The 25305-nt window shown below is 31.8% G+C and overlaps 1 protein-coding gene and 2 long non-coding RNA genes across 3 annotated transcripts; 1 reads left to right on the top strand and 2 right to left on the bottom strand.

Annotated features, from left to right (window-relative positions):
- Positions 1-8231: 8231 nt before the first annotated feature.
- Positions 8232-9487, bottom strand: LOC124892015. Its single transcript, XR_007050024.1, has 2 exons — positions 9327-9487; positions 8232-8616 (listed from the first exon to the last, which is right to left on the bottom strand). It is a non-coding gene; the product is annotated as an uncharacterized LOC124892015 (long non-coding RNA).
- A 4418-nt stretch (positions 9488-13905) lies between these two features.
- On the top strand, positions 13906-15845 carry LOC107874917. Its single transcript, XR_001675645.2, has 2 exons — positions 13906-14148; positions 15548-15845. It is a non-coding gene; the product is annotated as an uncharacterized LOC107874917 (long non-coding RNA).
- A 6012-nt stretch (positions 15846-21857) lies between these two features.
- LOC107873021 lies at positions 21858-24729 on the bottom strand. Its single transcript, XM_016719716.2, has 2 exons — positions 23752-24729; positions 21858-22165 (listed from the first exon to the last, which is right to left on the bottom strand). Exons 1-2 carry the CDS (start codon positions 24528-24530, stop codon positions 22069-22071), a joined length of 876 nt encoding a protein of 291 aa, XP_016575202.2. The 5' UTR covers positions 24531-24729; the 3' UTR covers positions 21858-22068.
- Positions 24730-25305: the final 576 nt, after the last annotated feature.

Genomic DNA, 25305 nt, shown 5'->3' with positions numbered 1-25305 from the left:
TCATTACAAACAAATAATCAATTATGAATATATAAATAAACTAAAGAAGAGAAGTTAAGATTTGGGTCCCTGTTTGGCCCATTTCAAATTTGGCTAGCTTTTGGGCCCTTTTTCAGCCCCTTTCCAGTTGAATACCAGTTTTACATCATCTTCTCTTTTTCATGTTTTTGGTTGTATGCACACTGTATATCAGCTTGAGACCAGCTTCCTTAGCTCGATTTTTGACCCCTTGTATTTGTATATCAGCTTCCAAGACCTGAGTATAATGTATATCTGTTGTATATCATTGTATACAACATTGATCTTCTTAGTTGTAGTCCATTTTGGACTTGTAGGAAGTTTGGACTCAAAGATAACTAGATGTGAGGGAGACGAGAGTCCAAATAGACTCATCATATCATGCATACAAGGAAGAAATTAAGAGAATTAGTAAAATAACTAGTCATCATGCAACCAATTATATAACGGAGTGTCAATAATAATCCAAACAAAATTCTCCAAATAGATAAGTGATTCTTTGAGCAAACAAATTTTAACCACTCGTAACTTGAACTAAATTGATCATACAATTGATAGGACTAGAGTCGATGATTAGCTTGGTATTCTAAAGATATTAATATATTGAGAGAGAAGAAAAGTTAATAATAGATAAGTAAATAAATAATATATGATAACGCTCAACTTACATGTCAATTTAGTGCAAGGCGGTCGTTATCAATATATTTACTCAACAAGAGTCGGGGTCGAATCCACGAGGAACAATATGAGTGGCGATTGAGTTAATTCAAAATAGGAGTGCTTGCCCAATTCAAGCCAAAGGTGCAAAATGGTTAGGGGAGTTTTCAATCATTTCGGGTGTGAAAGTAATTCTTAGGCTTCTAAGGGACTAATTCAAGACTAAGAACAATTAGAGTGTAATCAATTAAAATGGATCTTGGGACTATGCTTTTCTAGGGACGAGATGTGTATGGGAACATGACAATTTGATGCAAATTCTAATTATTGATGATATGGTAGGCTAGGTCTAACGTCTTTGAGGCTAGTCTTTCGACAAAACGACAAAGATTTCACTCGTTGGCTCTTTCGAGCACCTAACAAATGTGTCAATTAAAACCACCCAATACCTCAATTGGAAATCCCTATCTCTAGGATGAAACCCATGCATAGTTAATGTCACAACCACCCAATATGATTGCTTTGGTCTTCACATCCCTCTTTCGAGGATGATATGGATTCCTAAAGTTCACCCAAAATCCTTATTTTAAAGATGGTCTTGATCTTTCTAGAGTTTGGAGCTTTCATCCATCAAACCCACATGGGTATTTGGGGCTTTCACCCATCAAATCCCAATCACATTACTCGAGCAATAATAGAACCCATCATCAATAAACTAGCATTTGCACAAATTAATCACTACCCACATACAATTGCATCCTAATCAAGCATAATCTCAAGAAGTAGATTTAGCAACTCATAATGATAATAAACACAAATAAATCAACATTTCCATCAAAGTTATCTATAAGAAAATAAAAAAGAGTGCAAACCACACTTTAGAATCTAATGAATCTTCAATGTATGAAGCCAAATCTACACTTAGAAGTCACTTTAATGTCTTCTTAGCTTAAAATTTAGTACAAGTCTTGCTCCAAGCACCAAGAAGTTACAAAAACCCTAGACTAAATAAGTGGGGTAGAGTTCTAGAATGATGGGTAAAAATGAGCTACAACAACCCTTAAATAAGCCTCACTTGCACATTTGACAAAATTATAAAATTGCCACTTTCCTCTTAATCTGCTTGAGTGGATCCAAAGCGGATAGAGAACAGATAGAAAGCAACTCCTAATCAGATACAAAGCGGATCCAAAGCAGATGCAAAGCGGATGGATCTTTTCCTTCACATTTGGACTCTTGTTGACTTGAATGACTTGCCCCATCTTCTCTTTTTACTTTTACCTACATAAATGGGCTTTACGTAAGAGAGTACCATCAAATCAATGGAAAAACATAATAATTTAGGCTTAAAAGGTGCTATCAAGTCGTCAAATTGACGACTTATCAATCTCCCAAACTTAAACTATTTCTTATCCTCAAGCAACAAAGAATAATTAAATGAGATAGGGTATTTAACTCAAATCCACCTAGAATAAAGCAATACGAAAGAAATAGGCTAACAAAACTCTACAAACACTTTCCACACATGTCATGGCAACAAGTAAACCAAAACTTTTCAACAAACATATATTTATGAAGCAAGGATGCAAGTTTGTATCAAATGAAATTCCTAAATCACAAAACATCTTAAGATAAGACACAAAATCATCAAAGATTGTCTCAATCTTCACAATGCAACTTACTTCACTCATTTACCCAAACCGATAGTAAAACATCACCCTCTACCTAAAAGTATTGTTGCCGCTCACATGCAAGAGTTAGCTCTACACACCAAAGATATTTCAATTCTTAAGGGAGCTCAAATAAATAAAGAATTCACACTCACTCTGACAAAGAAATTCAAGTACATTGAATAGAACCATAGGCTTGCCCTTCTGTGTTTTTTGCCACTAATATAGACTTACTTAGTTTGGAATCACCAAGGTCTTGCGGGTCAAGATGAAGGTTTAAGGTGCAGGAAGGAGTACATATGGATCAAGTGACTAAAGGACCTCCTTCAATGCAACCGCTCAATCCTTTCTACCCCCAAAATTTTTAAACCGCCCACTTTATTCTTTTTCAAATCATTTCCCATATTTTCCTAACTATTTGTTTAGCATTTACCAAACCATTCAAAACCACCATTTTCTTTCTTTCGTTTCTTTGACCTTTTTAAGAGATTTTCTACCTATAAGCCTTTCTTAGCCCCTCACTCCTATAAAAAAAATTAAGTTCTATGGGCTAGGCTATTCAATTTTAGCATCAAGCACATCTTTGGTCTTTTAAGCACATGTATTGACAACCTTACACCCACCTTTCTTATCTTTTCTTTGATTATCTTCTCCCAAATACGCATTCCCCCAAATTTAGGCTTTTGCCTATAATCCACTATTTAGAATCATACAATGCATCAAAGGAGGTTAAGTGCCAAAAGAGAGATTTTCAAGAGGGTTTAGGTGTTTTAGCATGGTTATCATTACAATAAGAAAGAAAAAAGGGCAAAAGGTTCAATTGGATTAACTAGGAAACAATGTTAAGGTGGGAATTTGACTATGTGATGGGTCAAAAAGGGCCTCGGGTCATCCTTCAAACCAAGCTTGCCTAGAATTTTGCTTTGAATACACTCGGGGCAAGTTCTAGACTACTCATATGCACAAGAATTATTCAAGAAGCTCACCACTCATGGCATCGTACTCATAGAGCAAAAAGTTAGTCTCCCAACCAATTTGAGCAATTTGAGCTTCATAAGTTACTCCGAGTCAATGACTCATCCTTTTAATGGGCGAGCCAAAAATTAAGTTTAATGGTCTCACTCAAAAGAAAACTCAAGAACATCCTTGATTTCTTTTTTTTTATCAAAAAGAAAACTATAATTAATTTTTTTTCTTATGTTTTCTCAAAAATATTTCATTCCTTGCCAATGACATTTTGGAAGTATTTTTGGAATTTTACTTCTTCTTAGTTAATCAAAACGACTAGATACTTCACCTAAGGATGTCGCCTCGTCATCCCTCATGGATGAATTATCACTCAATTCGACAAAGAAACTAAACTAAAGTAAAAATAAAAAATCAAAAGAAAGAAAATAAAAATTTGTTCCTTAGAAAAGAACAGAGTTTCAAAGAAAACCCTTGGAGTTTATTAAACACGTATATACAAAAGAAAACAAAAGCAATACGCACCATCGGATACCATATTTAAATTTAGCACATGACACAAATTCAAAAATAAAATGACAATATTGACATCATTATAAGATGCCCAACAAGTGCCCATCCAAAGCAATGCCAATAATAAAAAAACACGCCCCACAAGGGCTAAAGTACACAAACGTTGAAGTAATAAAATAGAATATGTTTCTACAATTTATCAAACCACATGACATAAAATGAGAAAGTAGGTAACGACCATCAAATGAATTAAAATGATACCCCACCCCTACTAAAAACATTGCATTGTCCCCAATGCAGAAATAAAAGAGAGTAAAGGAGCGTAAAGACTCCCTGTGGCGCACTAGGCACTCGGGTCCATGTCGGTGAATGATCATACTGTCTCGATAGAAGCCTTATCAGACTGGGCTCCTCTCATCAATTCTGCTATAAAGGGTGACTCATCATCCCTAGATAATTTCTCATGGCAATTTTTCCTTGGAGAAAAACCTAAGAGAAAAAAACAAAAGACAAAAGGTAAAACATGTTTTTGGAATTTTGTAAGTTAAGAAAGAAAATAAAAATAAAGGTAAGAAAAGAAAATATGATGCAAGGTAAATCATCACTAGAGTCTAGGAATTTCATTTATTACAACACTTAATCATTTAGGCAAGCATTGTTTCACATTCTTCACATTTCTCAAAACTAGCTCATGGGACATCCATAACCTCCAATAGAAACAAGAATTACCAATACCCTTAAGAATAATGTCATCAATCTATCATAGGGCAAGGTAAGCATTCATTTTTTCCGGTTAGGCAAAGTGACTAACAAGAACCATGGATGCCATATTTCTCAATAATCTCCCCCAACTAATGACTACCAACTTTTTCATTATTAGGTTCAATTGAACTCAAAATAATGCATAAAAAATGATCACACTATGCCCTAAGGAAAGTCATATTAACCATTAAAAGCATACAACACATTCCTCTCTTATTGTCATTTCAACAAACATATAGTGGACATGCCAACCAAGAACATGGAGAAAGAGAATAAGAGAACAAGAGAGCAATCTCATCTCACCAAATCATCTTCAAACATATTCAAGGTGTTCATACTATCGTACTTGAGCCACCCACCACACAAAATAAACTAGAAAGGTTTAATGGACGTTTTGCCAAACATATGGTGTACTAACTTCATTTAAAAGAGCATCATTAATTAAACAAGTGAAACAAGGCACCCATGCCAACATAATTATTTCAACAAGTGTTAATCATTCCAATAAGCTCACAAAAACTTAATTCAAGTAACAAATTATCATAAGTATGAAGCATTACGTCCATTTTTGAGAGAATTTAAAAATGAAACCAAGAGAGAGCATGCCTTTAACTTGCTTTAAGAGAGAAAAGTGAATCACAAGTTCAAAAGAATTATCTTGATCCTTATTAGTTCAATTGTTGGTAAAGAAAGAGAGAATATTGAGTATGAGATAAAAGAACTAGTTGGAATGAAGTTGCTATGAGAAAAGTAAGTGTTGAATGCTTTTGGCCCCTTTTTATACGTTTAAAGTGATTTGGGTTGACCGGGTCGAGTTAGACCAATAAAATCTGACCATTTCCTGAAATTATTGCTGAAAACAAACGCATATTTCTCGAGTTTTAAGGCACTTGCATTCAGCCTGCGCTTGAGATACGCCTGAGCTAAGCAAGCAGATCCTTGGCAGCTGAAAACAATCTGTAGCAGCCTGATGTGCGTCCAAGGTGTAGCTGACCTGCGTCTGGACTGTTGCAGCATGTACAGCACAGGTAAAAGCAGTACCTTCAGCTTCTTGGCCCAAATCTGCCCTACAAAATGCAACTGACCTGTGCTGGAAATGCCAAAGCAGTCCATACGTAGGTCTGGACAGTAACTACCAATGAAAATTAGTAGGTGATGCGTTCTAAGTGTGTCTGAACTGTGCTTTGACTGCTTAAGCGTGTCCAGCACAGGTTGAGGCAGAATAGCTGCTTCTCCTTGGCTAAAAACTCGAGCAATCTGCGCTCCATTTATTTTTACATATGACTGGCCTACTCAAATAGGTACAACACAGATCATTCAGCTTGGTACACATCTTTTCTTTGAACAAGGTACGGGACTAGCTTTCAAGCCTCCGACTCTAGCTTCACGCACTCAAATTTTATGATATTGCCTGCATCAAACAACACTAAACTAAAATATGAATAAAAAACGTTAGAAAATATTAAGAAAAAATCCTTGGGTTGCCTCCCAAGAAGCCCATCAGTTAACGTCACAGCACGACACCATTTAGACATTCTTTATCTCTCTACTTAGACGATTTGAATCGTCGATCCATCTTTTGATCATTACATCTATTAGGTGCATTGGATAAATGTGAGAGCATGATGATGAATGTTCTATCATGCCACTTCAAAGACTTGAACCATTTGCCCAATTTCGCATCGAACTTTCGTATGGGCTCATAATGGTGAGAATCTTAGAAAGCCACTAAATGGACATCAAACTTTGAGCTTCTTGGCCTTTAATATTGGGGTTTTAGTATACCCTTTTGGAAATGTAAACTCTGGAATGTAAGGAAATAACTCATTCTCACCATCATTCAAGATTTGTTCAGATGGATTGATTTTCATTAACTCCACCGCACTTATTGTTGAGAAATGGTTAGAATGAGGTTTTTTCCCTAATTTCGAAGTTGTCTCCATTTTGGTATCCTCACCCCAAAATTTACTAGAGTCAACATTTGGGATTTGCTTGGCTTCTTCTTCCGACTCTAGTACCATGTCCTTCTTTTTGGCATCGTCTTTCATGTTCGACTTGGTTGGTTGGAAAATCATTGAGGATTCTTCAATATCATGCTTATTTAGAAGAACGGGCATGGTTGTAGTGTTTGAAGTATTAATTTCCATGCTCACTTCTTCTATCTTCTTGAATTTCTCTCTGAATTCCTTGTGTATAATGGTCGTTTCCTCATCCGTCGTTATTGTCAATTCCAATATACGTTGAAGCATTGCTTCAATGCCACAACTTCCCGTGCTTCGTTCCTCGTTTTTCTTCTCATAAGACCTATTAAAATCATAAAAAGCACTAGAAACTGGGTTAGCATAATGGGGGGAAGGGGCATTTGGACAATGGTTCCGATGTCCATCTCGACCATTGTATAAGAAATAATTATGCTCCTAAAAAGGTTGAGATGGTGCACACATCTCTTCCCGAGGAGAATATCTACAATCTAGCTGAAAGTGGGGTCCACCAAAATATGGACATGGGTCATTGATGTATGACTTCCAACCACCAAATCCACATTCATTTCAAGATGCCATAGTAACAAATAAACAAAAATAAGAATCAACCTTAGACAAGAAATAAAAGAAAATAACAAACAAATATTTATAAATTTGAACCAAAGCAAGTAAGCTAAAATTCCAAACTAACTCAATACACCAAATTGTTCCCCAGCAATGGCGCCATTTTTGATAACGCTCAACATATACGTCAATTTAGTGCAAGGCAATCGTTATCAATATATTTACCCACCAAGAGTTGGGGTCGAATCCACGAGGAACAATGTGAGTGGCAATTGAGTTGATTCGAAATAAGAGTGCTTGCCCAATTCAAGCCGAAGGTACAAAATGGTTTGGGGAGTTTTCAATTGTGTCGGATGTGAAAGTAATTCTTGGGCTTCTAAGGGACTAATTCAATACTAAGAACAATTAGAGGGTAATCAATTAAAATGGATCTTGGGACTATGCTTTCCTAGGGATAAGATGTATATGAGAACATGACAATTTGATGTAAATTCTAATTATTGATGATATGGTAGGCTAGGTCTAACGTCTTTGAGGCTAGTCTTTTGATAAAACGACAAAGATTTCACTCGTTGGCTCTTTCGAGCACCTAACAAATGTGTCAATCAAAATCACCTAATACCTCAATTGGGAATATCTATTTCTAGGATGAAACCCATAGCATAGTTAATGTCACAACCACCCTTATGTCTAAGATAGTGGTAGATTCGCAAACTACGCATATAATTGTCTATGATTGCTTTGGTCTTCACATCCCTCTTTCGAAGATGATATGGATTCCTAAATTTCACCAAAAACCCTTGTTTTGAAGATGGCCTTGAGCTGTATAGAGTTTGGAGCTTTCACTCATCAAACCCACATGGGTATTTGGGGCTTTCACCCATCAAATCCCAATCACATTACTCAAGCAACAATAGAACCTATCATCTACAGACTAGCATAGGCACAAATTAATTACTATCCACATACAATTGCATCTTAATCAAGCATAATTCCAAGAGGTAGATTTAGCAACTTATAATGATAATAAACACAAATAAATCAACATTTCCATCAAAGTTATCCAAAAGAAAATAAAGAGAGTGCAAACCACACCTTAGAATCCAATGAATCTTCAATGTATGAAGCCAAATCTACACTTAGAAGTCACTCTAATGTCTTCTTAGCTCAAAATTTAGTGCAAGTCATGCTCCAAGCACCAAGAAGTTACAAAAACCCTAGACTAAATAAGGGAGGTAGAGTTGTAGAATGATGGGTAAAAATGAGCTACAAGACCTCTTAAATAATTGACAAAATTATAAAATTTCCACCTTGCTCTTGATCTGCTTGAGCAGATCCAAAGCGGATGGAGAGCAGATAGAAAGCAGCTCCCAAGCAGATACAAAGCAGATCCAAAGCAGATGCAAAGCGGATGGCTCTTTTCCTTCACATTTGGCCTCTTGTTGACTTGAATGACTTGCCCCATTTTCTCTTTTTACTTTTACCTACATAAATGGGCATTACGTAAAAGAGTACCATCAAATCAATGGAAAAATATGATAATTTAGGCTTAAAAGATGCTAGCAAGTCATCAAATTGACAACTTATCAATATACTTAGTGATCATACTAAATCTTATTTACTGGAAAATGTCTTTTGAACATCAACACTTCAAGAATAAGTGCACGTAATACGCTCAATATGAAACACTCATAAATTAAGATAACATATGATTTAACCTCCTTTTGCCAGCAAAATCGGGGAAGAAAAGAGCAAATTATATAGTAACATCTCAAATAAGTACTACTTTTAAATTTGTAATATAAAACTGATCAGCCCATAAATCTTTAAAAGAAAATAAAATTTAATAAAAAAAAGCTAACTATAAAGAATCATGCCAAAGAAAGAAAACAATTCTGCTCTAACTTATTGGAAAATAAATAAATGATTGCAAAATTAAGGCATGCTTTTGTTTATTAACAACTTAAAAGGTAGAAAAACTGGTTCACAAATTTCATATACACACAGAACACCAAACATAGTTTGAAATCAGGAAACATGCTAGATCAATCATAAGTTTCATCACGCAGAAAATCCTATAGCCTTCATAAAACCTTCTATAGCAAATAATCTCATCAATAAAAGAAATTAAAATTACTACCACAACAATGAAGAGGAGGCAGATTCACGAGAAACAAAGTATCGAGAGGTTTACTTTTTTTAGAGCAGCAAACTGGACTACGAGATCATCGGAATTCTCGCCAGCACCAGAATGAAATTGGATTCTTAGCCTATAAATTCGAGCTCAAGCGAGTCTTATCAAATTTTTTGGCACCGAAATCCTTCTTCGGGTAGCAAAATCCCACGCTTTTGGGATTTTCACTATCCGACCTCTGCAATCTTTTTTTTACTAGAATAGTAGTGCTATTTATAAGAGTATTTAGGAATCAATTTAGGACTGATTTGGCGATGTGGGATGGAGTAACTTTGAGGGTAATATCGATATTTTGAGAGAAATTAAAAAAGGGGATAGGGACTGAGCTGGATCGTACTATTCTTGTACGAATTTGAATTTCAAAATTACAAAAGGCTGAGCTATTGCATCATGGGTCAGGTCGCCGTTAGATCATTGGAATTAGTCGTTGTTGATGCTCTTTGTTACGATATTAGATGTTGTTGTCGGGTTTGGTTGACGGGTTGTGTCGTCGGGTTATGTGTACTATTGTTGTTCGCTAGACTTGGGTCGGTTTTGGTTATACACTGGTTGTAGATAGGTTGTTGTTATTGTACGTTATGTTGTTTGCTATTGTTAATAGTTGTAAGCTGTACGCATATTGTTGTTGAAATAAAAAAGGAAGAATGGGTTGGGTAGGGATCTATTTTAGGCCTAATGAGGTGCAGATTTGAGCTATTATGGAGAGGGCTAGTGGGTCAGCTTGATTTAGGGTTGGGTTGGGTAGAAAGGTTTTGGGGTTATTTAAAAAATAACCTCAATCATTTTAGGATTTAGTCATATTATTAAATTTTTGGCGAAATTAAAAATCAATTGGTCAATTGCATTGTAATTACGGCCAATTTGATTTCAATTGTGACCAAATTTTATAGATTGACTAAATTAAATTGAAATTTGATATGAATTAATACCTCATTTTAATTCTGAGCTTCTTGATTAGATAAAATCAAATAAATATTTCTCTCAATGAATTATTTTTGAGAACAAGTTATATTTAAATCAAAATTTTATCAATTTGAATTAATTTTCAAGCTTAATCTCAATAAAAGTCTAATTTTGATAAAAAAATGTTCATTTAAGTAACAAATTTTATACTATCTTATATATGTAAATACAAAAAAGGTACAATCATTACTTAAATAATAAAATTAACCCAAATAAATATTTTAGAGCTCATTTATTCGGAAGAAATAAATATTTAGATTTTATTAAAAATCAAAGAAACTCATAATTAAATTTAATCGAGGAGGACAAAAATTAGTTGTCAACAGTTACTGTCGAGAGGGACACAATAGGAAAATATGCCATAAACATGCGCCTCAAGTTTAATAAATAATTGTCCTTAGTTTTAATTTATTGTTAAACTTTTGTTATCAGTCTGCATTATATTTCACGATGTTGGAAGATGTTTTTTGTTGATTTTATGATAAATAAATAATTGTTTCATGTTTTGATTCGAAATAATGTTAATTTTTTCTTTCTGAAGTTGTAGACGGAATATGTTATTAAATGTTGATTCATATTGTAACTACCCATATGGATACCGAAAAAATAGAAGTAGATAATCAATACGACCTATGACAATTCATAATTATTGATTAAAGATATATTATATCAAATTTAATATAAAAAATATACTTGTTATAAGCAAGATATTTTGGAATTCAATTAATTTGAAAACAATAGATTCACTAATTCCATAATTATAAGATATTTTATATCAAATTAATACAAAATAACATTACATTCATAAAGAAAACCTATTGTTAATGGTATATATTCAACAAGTTAAGAATTTGATTCAACTTATATCACTTTTAATATCAACTGAATTATTGATTATAAAAAAAGTGCTATGCTATATTATTTTTATATAGCATGACATATACATAGCAAAAACAACTATGACAACACTTGACTTAAACCTTAATAACAATAAATATGTCAACTTTAAAATCATAAATAAGATTATAAATTCTAAAATACCTAACATAATTTGGTTCATAACATGTAGATTGTTTAAAGGACAACATTACTGAGCTATAAAAACATAAAAAACATCAAATTCTAGTCACCATATAGTACGCACAAAAAATTACATCATTCTATTATTTTCTACCGCTGCATTGAAGTTTCTGAACATCCAGAACAATTTCTCTCAAAATCTTTGGACCACCAAGTCTGCTACTTATTCATTCTATTATTCTAGGACTCTTTCGAGATGGAGCAAAATCAAATTTGAATTTAGAAGACACGATTCATAAAACAATGAAATCAACTGACAATATGAACGTATACTGAGATTCAAGCCAAAAAACTAGATAAACACTACGAAATTGAACCCACAAATATATAAACATTTGATAAATATCAAATTTGATACTAAAATAATACCCCAAAAGAAGATGTATTTTTATGAAGATGAATGAATAAAAAAAAGTATAGTAGTTCTAGAAGTGCAGATGAAATGTGTGAATTTGGCAAAGAATTTTGTTGTTTTTTTTTTTAAAAAAAATAAATTAAGAATTATAATAAATGTAAATATAATATTGACCACATTTTACTTTTTTCATAGTTATCAACACATTTATTTATGATATATTTTATACTAATCCCTAAAAAATAGAGCTAATTATTTTTTAAAAAAATTATTTATCAATTTTTTAAAATAAATAAATGATTTTTTCATAAAGTTACTACAACTTACAATTAAAATCTTAGTAAAATAATTATCTAAAGTGTTGTTATAACTTGCAATAAACTATAGAATTTTATCTGTTCATTAAAAAATTTTATCATGTCCAATCCATAAATAGTGGGGTGAGTTTAGTGGGTTAGATTGGCTTGGGTCATATTTTTCAATTCTAAGCGGATAACTTATATAAATCTCAAATTTTTAGTGGGTTGTAACATTTTTTATCATAACTTTGTTAAATTATAAGATATTCTGAATTTTAATTTTTTTTGATACATATTTTTAGCTTTGATACATATGCACTGTGATACCTTTGTAACTGAGTGGATAGTTAAATAAGAAAGTAACTGATTTTCAATTATTACGGAAAATAAACCACGCGCAAATTGTGGCGTATATACATCTAGTTTCAAATGTATCACAGTGATACATCCGGTTTCAGATGTATCACAATAATACATATGGTTCCAGATGTATTATGTATCACAGTGATATATATAGTAAAATTACTTAATACTCATTCAAAATTCAATCTCACACAAAAATAAATAGTTTACATATGTCGAACATATGTTAAATGTATCAAACATTTATAAATGAATCAAAAATATGAATCACTATCAAAAAGTATTTACCATATGTATCACCAGTATTCTGACAACAAATGTATCACTCATATCTATCACCAATATAGTGACAACAAATGTTCACTCATATGTGTCACCGTTTATAGTACGAAAATGTATCAAAAAATTAACACTATTATATATGTATCAAGCTCATTAACTAAAAAAAATATGTATCAACATCAAATTCGATAACTAATTTTGCGAATCATTGCAATGATTATCGGCATTGGCATGATTCCACCGAAAACTATGAGATTTTTTAGTTTCTAAAGTATGAAGAACTTTCAAAAGAATATGAATGCTTGTCAACATGAAACACACAGTAAATCTTTCAAAATTTTAAGAAAAGAAAAGATAATAGAGATGGAAAAATTGAACCAAATTGTAAATTCCAAATGATAAGATCTGATGGAAATTTTTTAATTTGATTTTTTTTAGATATTTAAGAGATTCTCTCTCATTATTTACTCTCCTAAAATAAATGCAAATCTGCTACTTCCTTATTTAATATGTATCAAGAGAAAAAAGAGAAATATGAAATTTTATGAAATATTTTAAAAGATAATTTTCTTTTTATGCATTTATATCTTTTAAATTTGTGTTTTTGTGTAATTTATCCATTGTAAGCTTACCATTCATCTTAAAGTCCAAGGTTCTCAATCCCCTTGAGGGCTGAAGTTAGTGAAGCCTTATGGTGGCCTATTCGCAAAAATAGATGGGAAAAGAACACTTTATAGTACTTTTTAAAATAAATAGTCCAAATTTGAAATTTTTTTAAAAAGTGATAAGTTGAATATACTATTTCTGCTTTATAACCATTTCTTAATTTGGGTAATTTTGGTCTACGTTGTTCATATACAGTCCATATATAATACTGATATAGTCTATATACAATACTAATACAGTATTCAACTTGGGCAATTTGTCCCTTGTAAAAATATTTTAATTTTTTTTTGCTATAAATTTTTTAACTGATCAAATATTCTGCTTTTTTTTATTATTTAGAAATAATAAATTGTTACACTTCAAAAAAAATTTTGAATCTGAGCTAAGATTATAAAAATCATAACACCAAGGTTATGATGGGTGGCGCATGTATAATTATCTATCTCAGCATTGGATGTAAAGATAATTAAATGATACACACTTACATATATATTCTATGGTTATTATTAATAATAAGGTAGGTGGGACCATCTTTCCTTTTATTAATGTTTCTTTTAAATTATAATTTCCTTAAAATGGGGTCAAGTTACAAAGGAAAAAGGAAAAGTTCACTGGAACAACTCATCACTTTCTCTATTTTCAGTTCCATATGTGACATCAAAAGAGAAAAAAAAAATTATTGAAAGAAAGAGATACCAGAGAAGGGATGCCCGTAGCCTTAACGAGCATATAAGCTAGGAAATTTTGTGGCAACTCCAAAGAATTTCAAGAATTAGTTTAAACAATTTCTAGTTGAAAGTTTGAACATCAAGAGGTAAATTCCTTATCCTATTTTTGGATATGATTATAGATAAGTGTTTGGTGATGTTTAATTTGAACTTTTGCTCTACTCCTTGAAAGGGGTTAATGAGAAAATTTGATAAAAAGGGAGTTTTTAGGGATCCCTATCAATTGGACAAATTTAGTTTTGAATTGCATAAGCTGGGAAAGTTAGAATTCATTTTGGATACTTGTTAAGGAATTCAATTAATTTCGGAGATAAATGAAGGTTGTCGGAATAAGTTATTGAATGCACTTACGGGTTACTAATGGACGTATATGTTATCTTTGTAGCTAGTGAATTGTGTATCGAATAGCGGGAACTAGTGGTTGGAAAGATAAAGGATTCACTCCAGCGAGTTGAAACTTGAGGCTCGAATTATTATCGTAGTTAATAAAGCACTAAGGCATGTAAAGCTAAATCTTCCCTCGTCGCTAAGGCACCACCCTACGTCATGTACCCCTTTCTATTAATGTTAATATAATTCTCATGAAATATGAAAGTAGAATCTTTATATTGCCTTACATATCATTCCTTCGTTCTACCGTCAAGCTTGTAAGTATCTATTTTTTCCTCTTTGTGTTAAGTTTCCAAGGTACTTCCATATTATCATAAGTTTCTCTACTTGAAGCCCTTAGGCCACAATTTAGATATATCACATGTTAGGAGTAAGAGTAAATGGTAATAGCATAGTTGCACTTGTATATGTTAGCTAAGCGATCATTTTAGCAATTCATATGTTACAAGCCTTCAAGGCACTATTTGATAGACATTTAATGACGGGAGGGTACATAGTTTAGCTTGGCATATCGCTCGATGTGATCCTGTGCATAGGGCCGAGACCAGACCACTATAGTGAGCCCAATCATTGAGTGTACTCGCCCTTGTGGCATCATTTGTATTTGGAGTTAGCTGGAACGTCATGTATTGGTTTCCCCTGACTCGAGCAAACATATGGCATAAATGGCCTGCGGGCAGACCCTCATAGTGAGTCCCTGGGCGGGGCGTACCTGGATACAGTCTGCGATTACACTTATACATATGGGACCATAGCAATGAATAAGTGAGCAACATATGCTTGATACTTGCCTCAAATTGCCTTCAGTATGCCATCTTGTGATTTGTACTACTTATAAATACATTACCTAAGCAAAGTATAGGCCATATATCATAATGAACGCTTTTCCAAATACTAAATAAGGTGCTAATAAGATTGCTGCATAGGTTACAGTTTCATGTCGTATATGTGTTCCTCTTTGCTCGTACGTTTTTCACTTTGATATTTGACTCATATGAGCTTTCGTACTTGTCCAGCTATTATTTTTTCTGCTTTCATAGAAGTACTTGTTGTTTATGTACTGACGTCCTGGAGGTACCATGTTTATCGATGCAGGCTCAGATCCTCAGGATAGCAGACGTCCACGTTAGGCCCTATTGGCATTTTCAGCTGATATTTTGGTGAGCTCCATCTCTCCTTGGAGATGGTCTATGCATAGTATTATGATTACATGTACAGGCCCCTAGTTGGGCATGACGGGCCTTATGCCAACTATTCACTTGTAGTATAGCGTGTTAAAATTGGCTAGAGGCTTTATGGACATTATGTAGTAGTGTATTGTACAGTCTTATTAATACAACCCTCTCGTGTATGTATATATCTTATGTTGGGTATCGTGCTCACTGTTGTCTCATAATCTTGCGTATGTCACTAAGTGCTGGTAAAGTAAGTGTCTACGGTTCTTGTCCGTCGTCATCATTTTGGGACGTGACATAATTAAATTATATAAAAACGATATAATTGTTAAATAGAATATGTATCTATATAAGATATATGTATTAAAATTGTATAGTTCTATCAAATATGTATATGTATAAAATATATTTATAAAAATATATAGAAAGTGTATGAAAAATTAGATAATTGTTGTATAAAATGTGTAAATGTACAGTTATTGTATAAATTATGTATCAAAACTGTATAATTTTCGTATAGAATATTTATATCTATACAGATTTGTATAGAAACTGTATAGAAGGTGTGTAGAAACAGTATAGAACAAGCATGTAAATTGACATGACTAGAAAGTGAAATTTAAATTCGATGATCATTTTCATGGAAATAGTTTAATTTGAAGTGTCGTTTCTGTCTTTTTCCCAAAACAAATCAATATTACGTGAATGAAGACACATATTTAGGAAAAACAACTTATGGAATTAATCAGACAAATAGCTCCAGCAATAACTAAGATCGACCATGCACCACCACCCACAGAATTAAAAAAATCCAAGCTAGATTTTACCTCAAGTGCCACTAATTCTCAACTCTGATCAGAGCCTCATTCGAACTATTTACCTAGAGCTTCTGGGGGAAATGCCTCGAGTTCCATGAATCAGTTTGATGTTTAACAATTTTGCTAGGCCAAAATTTGTATTGACAGTATGGTTGACGCTGCAAAGAAGGTTCCTAACTGCAGATCGACCAACTGCCTTGGGGGTGGATGTAGATAACACGTGTACTTTGTCGACAACATGAAGAAAATGGGAATCACATATTTGCTACTTGTGAATTCACACAGAGATTATTCAGGATTTTTATCTGGCTGCAGGCCTGCCAACCAATTATGAGATCTCAAACATGGGAACATCACTTCCAATGGATACTCGCGAATATAAAAGGAAAATCTAATGCTGCTCAACTATTTAAATTGGTTTACATTGAGTATGTGCATAACATCTGAATGGAAAGGAACCTCAGAATCTTTAAGCATACAAAAATAAGCTTGGCCAATCTTGTTAGAGAAATTGTTTATGTTTTGTATGTTAGAGCACTTAGCCGAATTAGATGTAGACTCCAATATTTGGTTGTTTTGAGTTAGTTTGTCAGGTTGTTCCTAGACAGTTAGTATGTGAAATGTCTTGTTTGATAGCTGGTTGTGTTGACCAAGCTATGCTGCTTGTAATGTTCATCACTTTGATATCAATAAAGTTAGTAGTATTAGTTATCGAAAAAAAAAAAAAAGCTAAACAACGTGACTACACCAGTTACAGGGATTTTTTTTTAAAACAAAATCTACTCTCTAGATTTTGGAAATATATATATTATCCTGAAAGTTATTATTCCATACATTCAACTTTAAAATGAAAAAGGATCAGAAAAACGTTTTAAGTATCATCATTGGTTCAAAAATATCCTCTAATCACCTTTTATGACTTAAATATACCCTTACAATTAACGACCCCTTTTTTAAAAGCATGATTAAAAATTTTATTTATTATGTATCATTTTTCTATTAGTTGCAATAAATTTAACTCTTATTATCTTATAACTAAACCTGAAGCCAACTAAAACTGCTCGATCCAACCTATTAAATCCACCCCAAGGAAATTTCAGGCTTAGTCCATGAACACACAATGATGTAACTTGGTATTTCACTAAGTTAAAAATGCCAATGATATGAGTTAAGACTAGATCAATCTGAATTTTGTTGCATCTTTGTATGTACATGTGAAGGGAGTTTCCTTGAGGCTATGATGGAAATCGAGGGCCTGGAAGAATTGAAACAAATGTAATAGGTTGGGACAGGTTTAGTAGATTAAGTCGGGTAATTTTAGTGGGATCCAAATTTGGTTATAAGATAATAAGATTTAAATTAATTTACTTTGCAACCAATAGAAAGCTGACATATAATAAATAAAAATTTTAATTATAATTTAAAAAAGAGTCGCTAGTTATAAGGGTATATTTAAGCTATAAAGAAGATGAAGAAATACTTTTGACCCAATAGATAAATGAAGGATATTTTTAAGGCTAAAAATCATTTTTCCTCCCCAACTTTATTTAAAAAAATCAAACACCCCTCCTCAACTTTAAACAATAATTATATTCCCCCTTTATTCTAATTAAATTTTTAAAATACCTATTATACCCTCTCATCATCAACTTTTTTTTTAAAAAAAAAAAACTTCTTTTAAATCATCATATTTTCATTTTTGTAAAATCCACATAAAACAAATTCATAAAAACATGAACATTATCTTCTGGGCGAAATTTTTTTATGAAATCAAAAGAGTTGTATTATGTTTTTTTTTAACTCTTAATATTAAGTAACTACGTAAAATAGTAGTATAGACAAACTTAAAGTTTCAAAGTATCATTAATAAGGTTAATTCAGTAAAATGTAGCTCTAAATTAATTTCTTTTAAAGATTGTGTCATGTCAACAAAAGCCAAATAATATAAAACAGATGTAGTAAGAGAGCAGTGAAACACAAAAATATATACGCACATGCATGTACATACATATACAAACACTTAAAGGGTGGCTTGGTTGAGAACAAGTTGTTCTAGGATTAGTTATCCCAAAATAAATTGTACCAACATGTATATGTGATAACTTATTTCATTACTGTGATATAAATGGTGGGATAAATAATTTTAAGACTAACTAATATCTCTAACTAAACGCAGAATAATATAATCATGAAGTTTATCCACGAATTATTATAATTACATCTCACACTAAATGACTCTTTAATACATATAATATTGAAATAACGATCTTGAAAAGTAACATTAAATTTTATGACAAATTTATGAAACATAATATTTTACTTATAAAGTTAATAAACTTAAATAAAATAATATAAATACCTAGATTAAAAAAAATATATTATATAATATAAAGAGGTATTACATAAATATAGGATTAAAATTATAAGGGTAAAATGAACATTGCATGGGATAAATGGGAAGTATAATTATTATTCAATGTTGAGGGAAAAGTTTGATTTTAAAGTAAAGTTGGAGATGAAAACGATGTCACCCCATTTTAAAACTAATTCCAATACTTAAAGAATACTTCTCACGTTTTTACTATTTTTAAAAGTCATGAATGTTTAGAAAACATAAATATATGTATTATTTTTAAAAAATAAAAAGATAGTCATGTAAATTTTATTTAAAATTTAATTTTCTAGCATTTTTTAATGTGAAAACATTAACTATTTTCTTATAACCGATATTTTCTAATAGCTACTTTTCAATGATAATATAGCTAATCCATTCAATCTTTTCAATTCTTATTTTTTCTCTCTTTTTGCAAAATCGAAATTATATTTTCTAGTCAACACATTTAAATTGAATAAATTATAATGATAATTAAAACAAATATATTCTTATGAACTAAAAATATCAACAATAATAAATTTTCAAGAAAAAAGTATAAAATATAGAATGATAAAACCTGGCTCAAGAATTTGATAAGCTGCTATTCATATAACGATATCAAAATAGTGATGACCTCCTTCAATTGTTTGTTGTAATTTTGAAAATTTGAAGCAGACACTAAAGAATAATTTTTATTCTTTTGTAATTGTAAGCAAGAACACCAACATGGGTTGTGGTGCAGTGGATGAGACTGTTTCACCCTTAATCGGAGGTTGAAGGTTCGATCATGAGTATGGAGAAAACTCTGTTGAGAGCGCTGTCACCTTAATGGGCCCTGCAACGTGCGATCCGGATTAGTCGGGGCTCCAATGCGGGCACTAGATACCGAATGGAAAACCAAACAAAAAAAAAAATTATAAGCAAGAACGGTAACTAAGTTGTTAGTTAGTTTTGGAGAGAGGGGGGGACGCGCTCAATACTAATAATAGAAATAATTAAAGAGAGAATAAAATTTATAGAATAGATGAATACAAGGTGATACGCGCTCAATACTAATAATAAAAATAATTAAAGAGAGAACAAAATTTATAGAATTGATGAATACAAGGTGATAGTAATGTATCTCAAGTAATTAGGATGTAGTCAAGGAAATTTATACTCCAAAAGATGTCTCATATATCTTACTTTCTTATCAAAAATTTCTTTTTAAATTTATAAATAAATATAATTTTTTTAATAAATACGTAGATATACATTTTTTAGAAAAAAATGAGGTCCTAATTTTTTGGAATCATAAGCGGTGGCTTTAGTGGCCTAGTGATTAAGCCGATCTTGACTGAGGCTTGTGTATCGAATATTACTTGGAGAAATATTGGATATAACAATAGTTATAAATATGAATTGGAGAAATATTGGATATAACAATAGTTATAAATATGAATAATTATTTGAATATACACATAATGTGAATACCTCTGAGATTAATTTGGAAATATAAAGCTGATGTTGGAATCCCAATGAGAAAACAATTTATATGTACTAGCACTAGCTGTAAGCATGAGTAACAACAACATACCAAAATATATAGGCAAAAGAATTATGAAAGGGTGTGTCATTTTCACCCCCTCAATTTTGCTGTAAAGATTAAACTTTTTCTCAATTTAAATAATAATTAAACTCTCCTTTATTCTATGCAATGTCTTTTTTATTTTTATTATAGTACTAAATTTATTTATGTAATATCTTTCTATAATATATATAATATCTTTTTAAGCTAGATATTATAATCTTTTATTTAAGTTCATTAATATTATAAGTAGAATAATACTTTTATGAATTTGTTAGAAAATTTAAGGTTAGTTTTATGGCCGTTATTTAAATATTGTATGCATAAGCGTGTGTATATATATGTATAAGTATGTGTATATATTTCAGTCTTTCCCCATTCTCTTACTTTATGCATGTCATATTATTTGATCCTTCTTGATATGACACAATCATTAAGAAAATTTTAATTAGAAGTATATTTTACTAAATTAAGCTTATTAATAATAATTTGAAACTTTAAATTTGACTACAACTACTCGATGCAGTTATTTAATATTAAGAGTAGAAATTTTTAAAAATATTAAAAAAATTCTTTTGATTTTATAAATTGGACAAGTAAATTAAAATAATTATTTTTAATATGAGGGTGAAGTAATATGAAATGACGAGAGTATTTTCTATTGCTTAAACAAATATCACCTTTAAAAATTTGACCTTAATTTAATTAATTATTTTGTATTTGATGCATCGAAATATGTTTGTATGGTTATTATTATCTACTATTTTCACTAGTATAAATAAATACTCCCTTCTTTTCATTTTATGTGTCATTATTTTCTTTTTAGTCCGTATAAAAAAGTATGTCATCTTTTCTTATTAGGTAACTATTTAAAGATATAATCTCACTTTTACCTTTATTGGTTTCATTTAATTTTTTTAAAAAAAGATGAAACACATTTTTTAATAAAGGACAATTTAGTAAACATTACCGAGTCTTTCCTTATTTCTTAACTCCGTACCTGGTAAAACGACGACACATAAAATGGGACGGAGGAAGTATTAGAGTTTTGATTATTGTTAATAAAATTAATTTTCTCATTATGCTAATTTACTTTATTATTGAATATTGGTAACCTGTATACTTAGTTAAAGTTTTTCACTCTTTTCGCTCAAAAGATATTATTTATTTTTTTATAAAAAATTTATTACATGAATTTAACAAATGAAAATATATATCATGATTTTTAAAGAAGTAAAAAAAAAGTTAATAATGAAAGGGTATAATAGATATTATAAAATTTACTTAGAATAAAAGGAAAAGTTTGATTATGGTTCACAATTAACAAAAAAAAATATTTTTTAAAGTAAAGTTAGGAAATAAAAATGATTTTCACCCAATTATGAAATGAATTACGAACAATTGATCATGCATACACAGATTGAGGCAACTTTCTCGGTTTAAATTTTGCTCGTGTCTTTAAGCAATTGCATTGGTGTACTAATTGCAATATATATTGATCCCAAACTTCAATAAATGTTGCTCTAGTTAACAAATAAATGCTTGCCAAACCAAGAAAAAAGGTAAATGAAAGAACAATTCTGTGGGGGTATGGTGGGGGTGGGAGGGGAGCATAGATCTGTATATTCCTAATCTACCACCAAACTATGCATACATATCATTGTTTCACGAGACTAAACAAATTATTCTAAGGCATCAGTCATCCCTTTATCATTCTCCAGTATGCTTTTATTGAGGCATAAACTTGACCAACAACAGCTTAAAACCCTTTCCCTTTTCCTGCATAACATTAAAAATTTCAAAAAAAATTAAAACATGTCTTAGACTCTGAGTATATATATAAAATATGTAAGCGTGTTTCTTAATTTGAAGCCTTTTCTTTTGATAAAGAATGGATCTTGAACCTAACTACGAAGGAGGATTGCCCAAGATCATATAAGGAGATCAAGAACCTTTAAACATGTGGAGTATGAACAATATAAGACGGGGGCCCAACATTGAACTGGATAGGCCTGACTCTGATTCCAGAACCTTTAAACATCTGGAGTATGGACAATATAAGACGAGGGCCCAACATTGAACTGGATAGGCCTGACTCTGATATCATGATAAAGAATGGATATTAGACCTAAGTCAACCTCAAAAGCTAGCTCATGAGGAGAGATTGCCCAAAATTATATAAGGAGACCAAGACCTCTTTAACCTACCGACGTGGGACTCCAATATCTTTTCCCTTTTTTCAGTGGGTGGGTGGATGTTTCAATAATGTCATGTATAAGAATAAATTCTAAAGAATCAATTATGTAAAGTGATTGTCTATCTTAACAACTAACTTCCCTTTAGATTCAATCTGCTTTGTTAGGATCCAAATAATGGGGTGTTGTAAGAAGTTAACAAAAAAATTTTGAGCAACGACAATAAAGAAAAATCATAATATATCAAACTAATTTGATTAATTGAACCTACATAAGAATTAATATTAAAAAAGGAATAAAACTATTGACAGAATAATCTCCTTCAGGTATCCAAGTAGATTGGCTATCAGGAGTCTTATCTTGTTGGTAAAAGTTTGATTTATCATATTTTAATCCCGTCCCCCAAGCTGCTATGTTTTAACATGGGGAAAAGGTCTTCAAGTTACAGAGGTTCAAAATATTTTCCTTTCTTGAAGATGTTAAATATATTAGACAAGTACGATAAATTTTAAAACCAATAATGATAATAATTTCCATTTTCTTCGGGAAAATTCAATTCTGTGTTCTGTCTCTTCTGTCTTGTATGCAAGCAGGATCTCCCACAATCATCCAAGTAATGGCAAGAGAAAAAGTTGTAGAATAACTTTCTCTTGAACCAGAAATATTGTAAGAGAAAAAGTTCAAGACACTGTTATTCAATACATCAAAACTCTCTTTGATCTTTAAACTTGGACAAACTTTTGTCAGGAGCGTTTCCATGACCGTCTTAATTAAAAGTTTTGGATTTGAATACAGAGATAGTATAGAGCGCTTCCCCTGTGGAGCTCTACGTGGCACCAATACAAATTAGTCCGCTCAAGAAATTTCGAATACAGGATGCATAAAAGCAGAAAAAGGAGCACTCCCATGAATTCAGGACAAATCTTTTAGCATACTCATGGGCTATATATATATATATAGCATCACTAGTAGTACTAAAAATCAAAATTAGTTTTAGCTGAAAAATAAAAAATGAGGATATGTTTACTCATAAAAGGGGTTGCTTAGATGGTAAGTACCCCCATCTCCAACATTAAGATTAAATTTTCGAGTCACCAGGAGAGAACAGAAAGGCGACAGCTTCTTTTCTAGGGAGCAGTAAAAGAATTAAGAAATGAAGATATTTAATACCTGGTGCTGTTGTTTCTGCTACTAGTACTGTTGCTGCTGCTGCTGTTAGAATTGCTGCCCCTGCTTCTATTTCTACCAGTACTTCCACTATTGTTGCTACTACCACTAATTGAACCTGAAAATCTCTTCTTCCACCACTCTTTCTCCAAACTCTTTGAACAAGAGTTTTCATACTCATCAGGCTTAGGGGAAACTCTAGTTGTATTTGCTGATACATTCTTCTTCTTCTTTGATCTCAAAGAAACAGGTGAAACCATCTTGAGAAATACCCCTCCATTCTCAATACTCTTACTTCTCATCATCTTGGCTTTTCTAATTTGGTCATTCTTGATCTTAATGTTCTGCACGACTTGTTTTTTCTCCCTATTATTATTGACTAAGCATTCTTCTTGAGACTCAAATGATTTAGGTTGCTCAACAAGATCCTTTAAAGAAAGTTCAAAGCAAGATTCAGGCATGTTCTTGACCATTTCCATAAGTTCCCATTGTCCTCTGGCTATGGCTTGAGTTCTAGAACTAGGTGAAAGCGACCGATAATTTATCGGATGGACTGGACTTCTTGGTGGGCTATTTTTCCATAAGGGTGGTGAAGAAGCACCACCATCATCATCATCTTCATGATCTTCTATTTTTTGGGCTATAAATTGATTCCCAAGTTTTTGTGATACTTGAAAATCAAAATTGTGAGGTTCCCAATTGTCATAACAGTTAGTTGAGGTTGTGGCAGGATCAAGAATGTTGTCATGGATATTAGATGTTTGTTTTCTTGGATCAAACATGACTGATTAGCGTTGGAGGAAGGAAAGAGGGGAGATAGGAAGAAGTGGGAAAATCTTGGAAATGTGTGTATGAAGCGAATAATTAAGGTCTGGGGGATTCTTGATTGATTAATTGTGTTTGGTCCATTTGTCACTTTGCTTTTAATGACAACCAAATTTTAATTGGTGTGTGCCTGCATGTTTTGTTTGTTAGGACTTAGGTCCTTGCTTTTTGTTCCATTCATTTCAATTTATTGACATATTTGTTTTTTAAAAAAATTCCTACATGACATATTTAAAGTTTAAAAATGAAGAATATTTTGATAGATATAACATGTCTTTAATTTAATTTAAAATTATAAATTTTAAAAATATTTTTATTTTCTTAAACTTGTGTAGAGTCAAACATGTCAACCAATTTAAAACCTAGAATACAATTATTTGAAAAAAAGGAGTGAAAAATTATAGCATGTTTGGGATTGCTTATTTCCCCAAATAAGCACTTATTTTGAGAAAAAATATTTTTTTTTTAAAAAAAAAGGGTGTTTGGTAAACTTGTAAAGTGCTTTTAAAAAATAAACAAAAGGAAACTGGGAAGATTATTTTTTGTAATCACTGTTCTTCCATGACTGAAAATTTCAAAACTCTCAATGCCCAGAAAGAGTCACTACTCATGGAAAACACTAGACTAATCAAACACATACAAATGTTAGAAATAAAACTCAGACAACAGACTCCCGTGAGCAAAACTGATGCACAAACCCAGACCCCAACTCAGAGTTCTCCATCTCCTCAA

This window comes from Capsicum annuum, unplaced genomic scaffold (genome assembly GCF_002878395.1).
Source record: "Capsicum annuum cultivar UCD-10X-F1 unplaced genomic scaffold, UCD10Xv1.1 ctg4331, whole genome shotgun sequence".
Taxonomy (NCBI): domain Eukaryota; kingdom Viridiplantae; phylum Streptophyta; class Magnoliopsida; order Solanales; family Solanaceae; genus Capsicum; species Capsicum annuum.
This window is presented reverse-complemented; position numbering and strand designations above follow the sequence as displayed.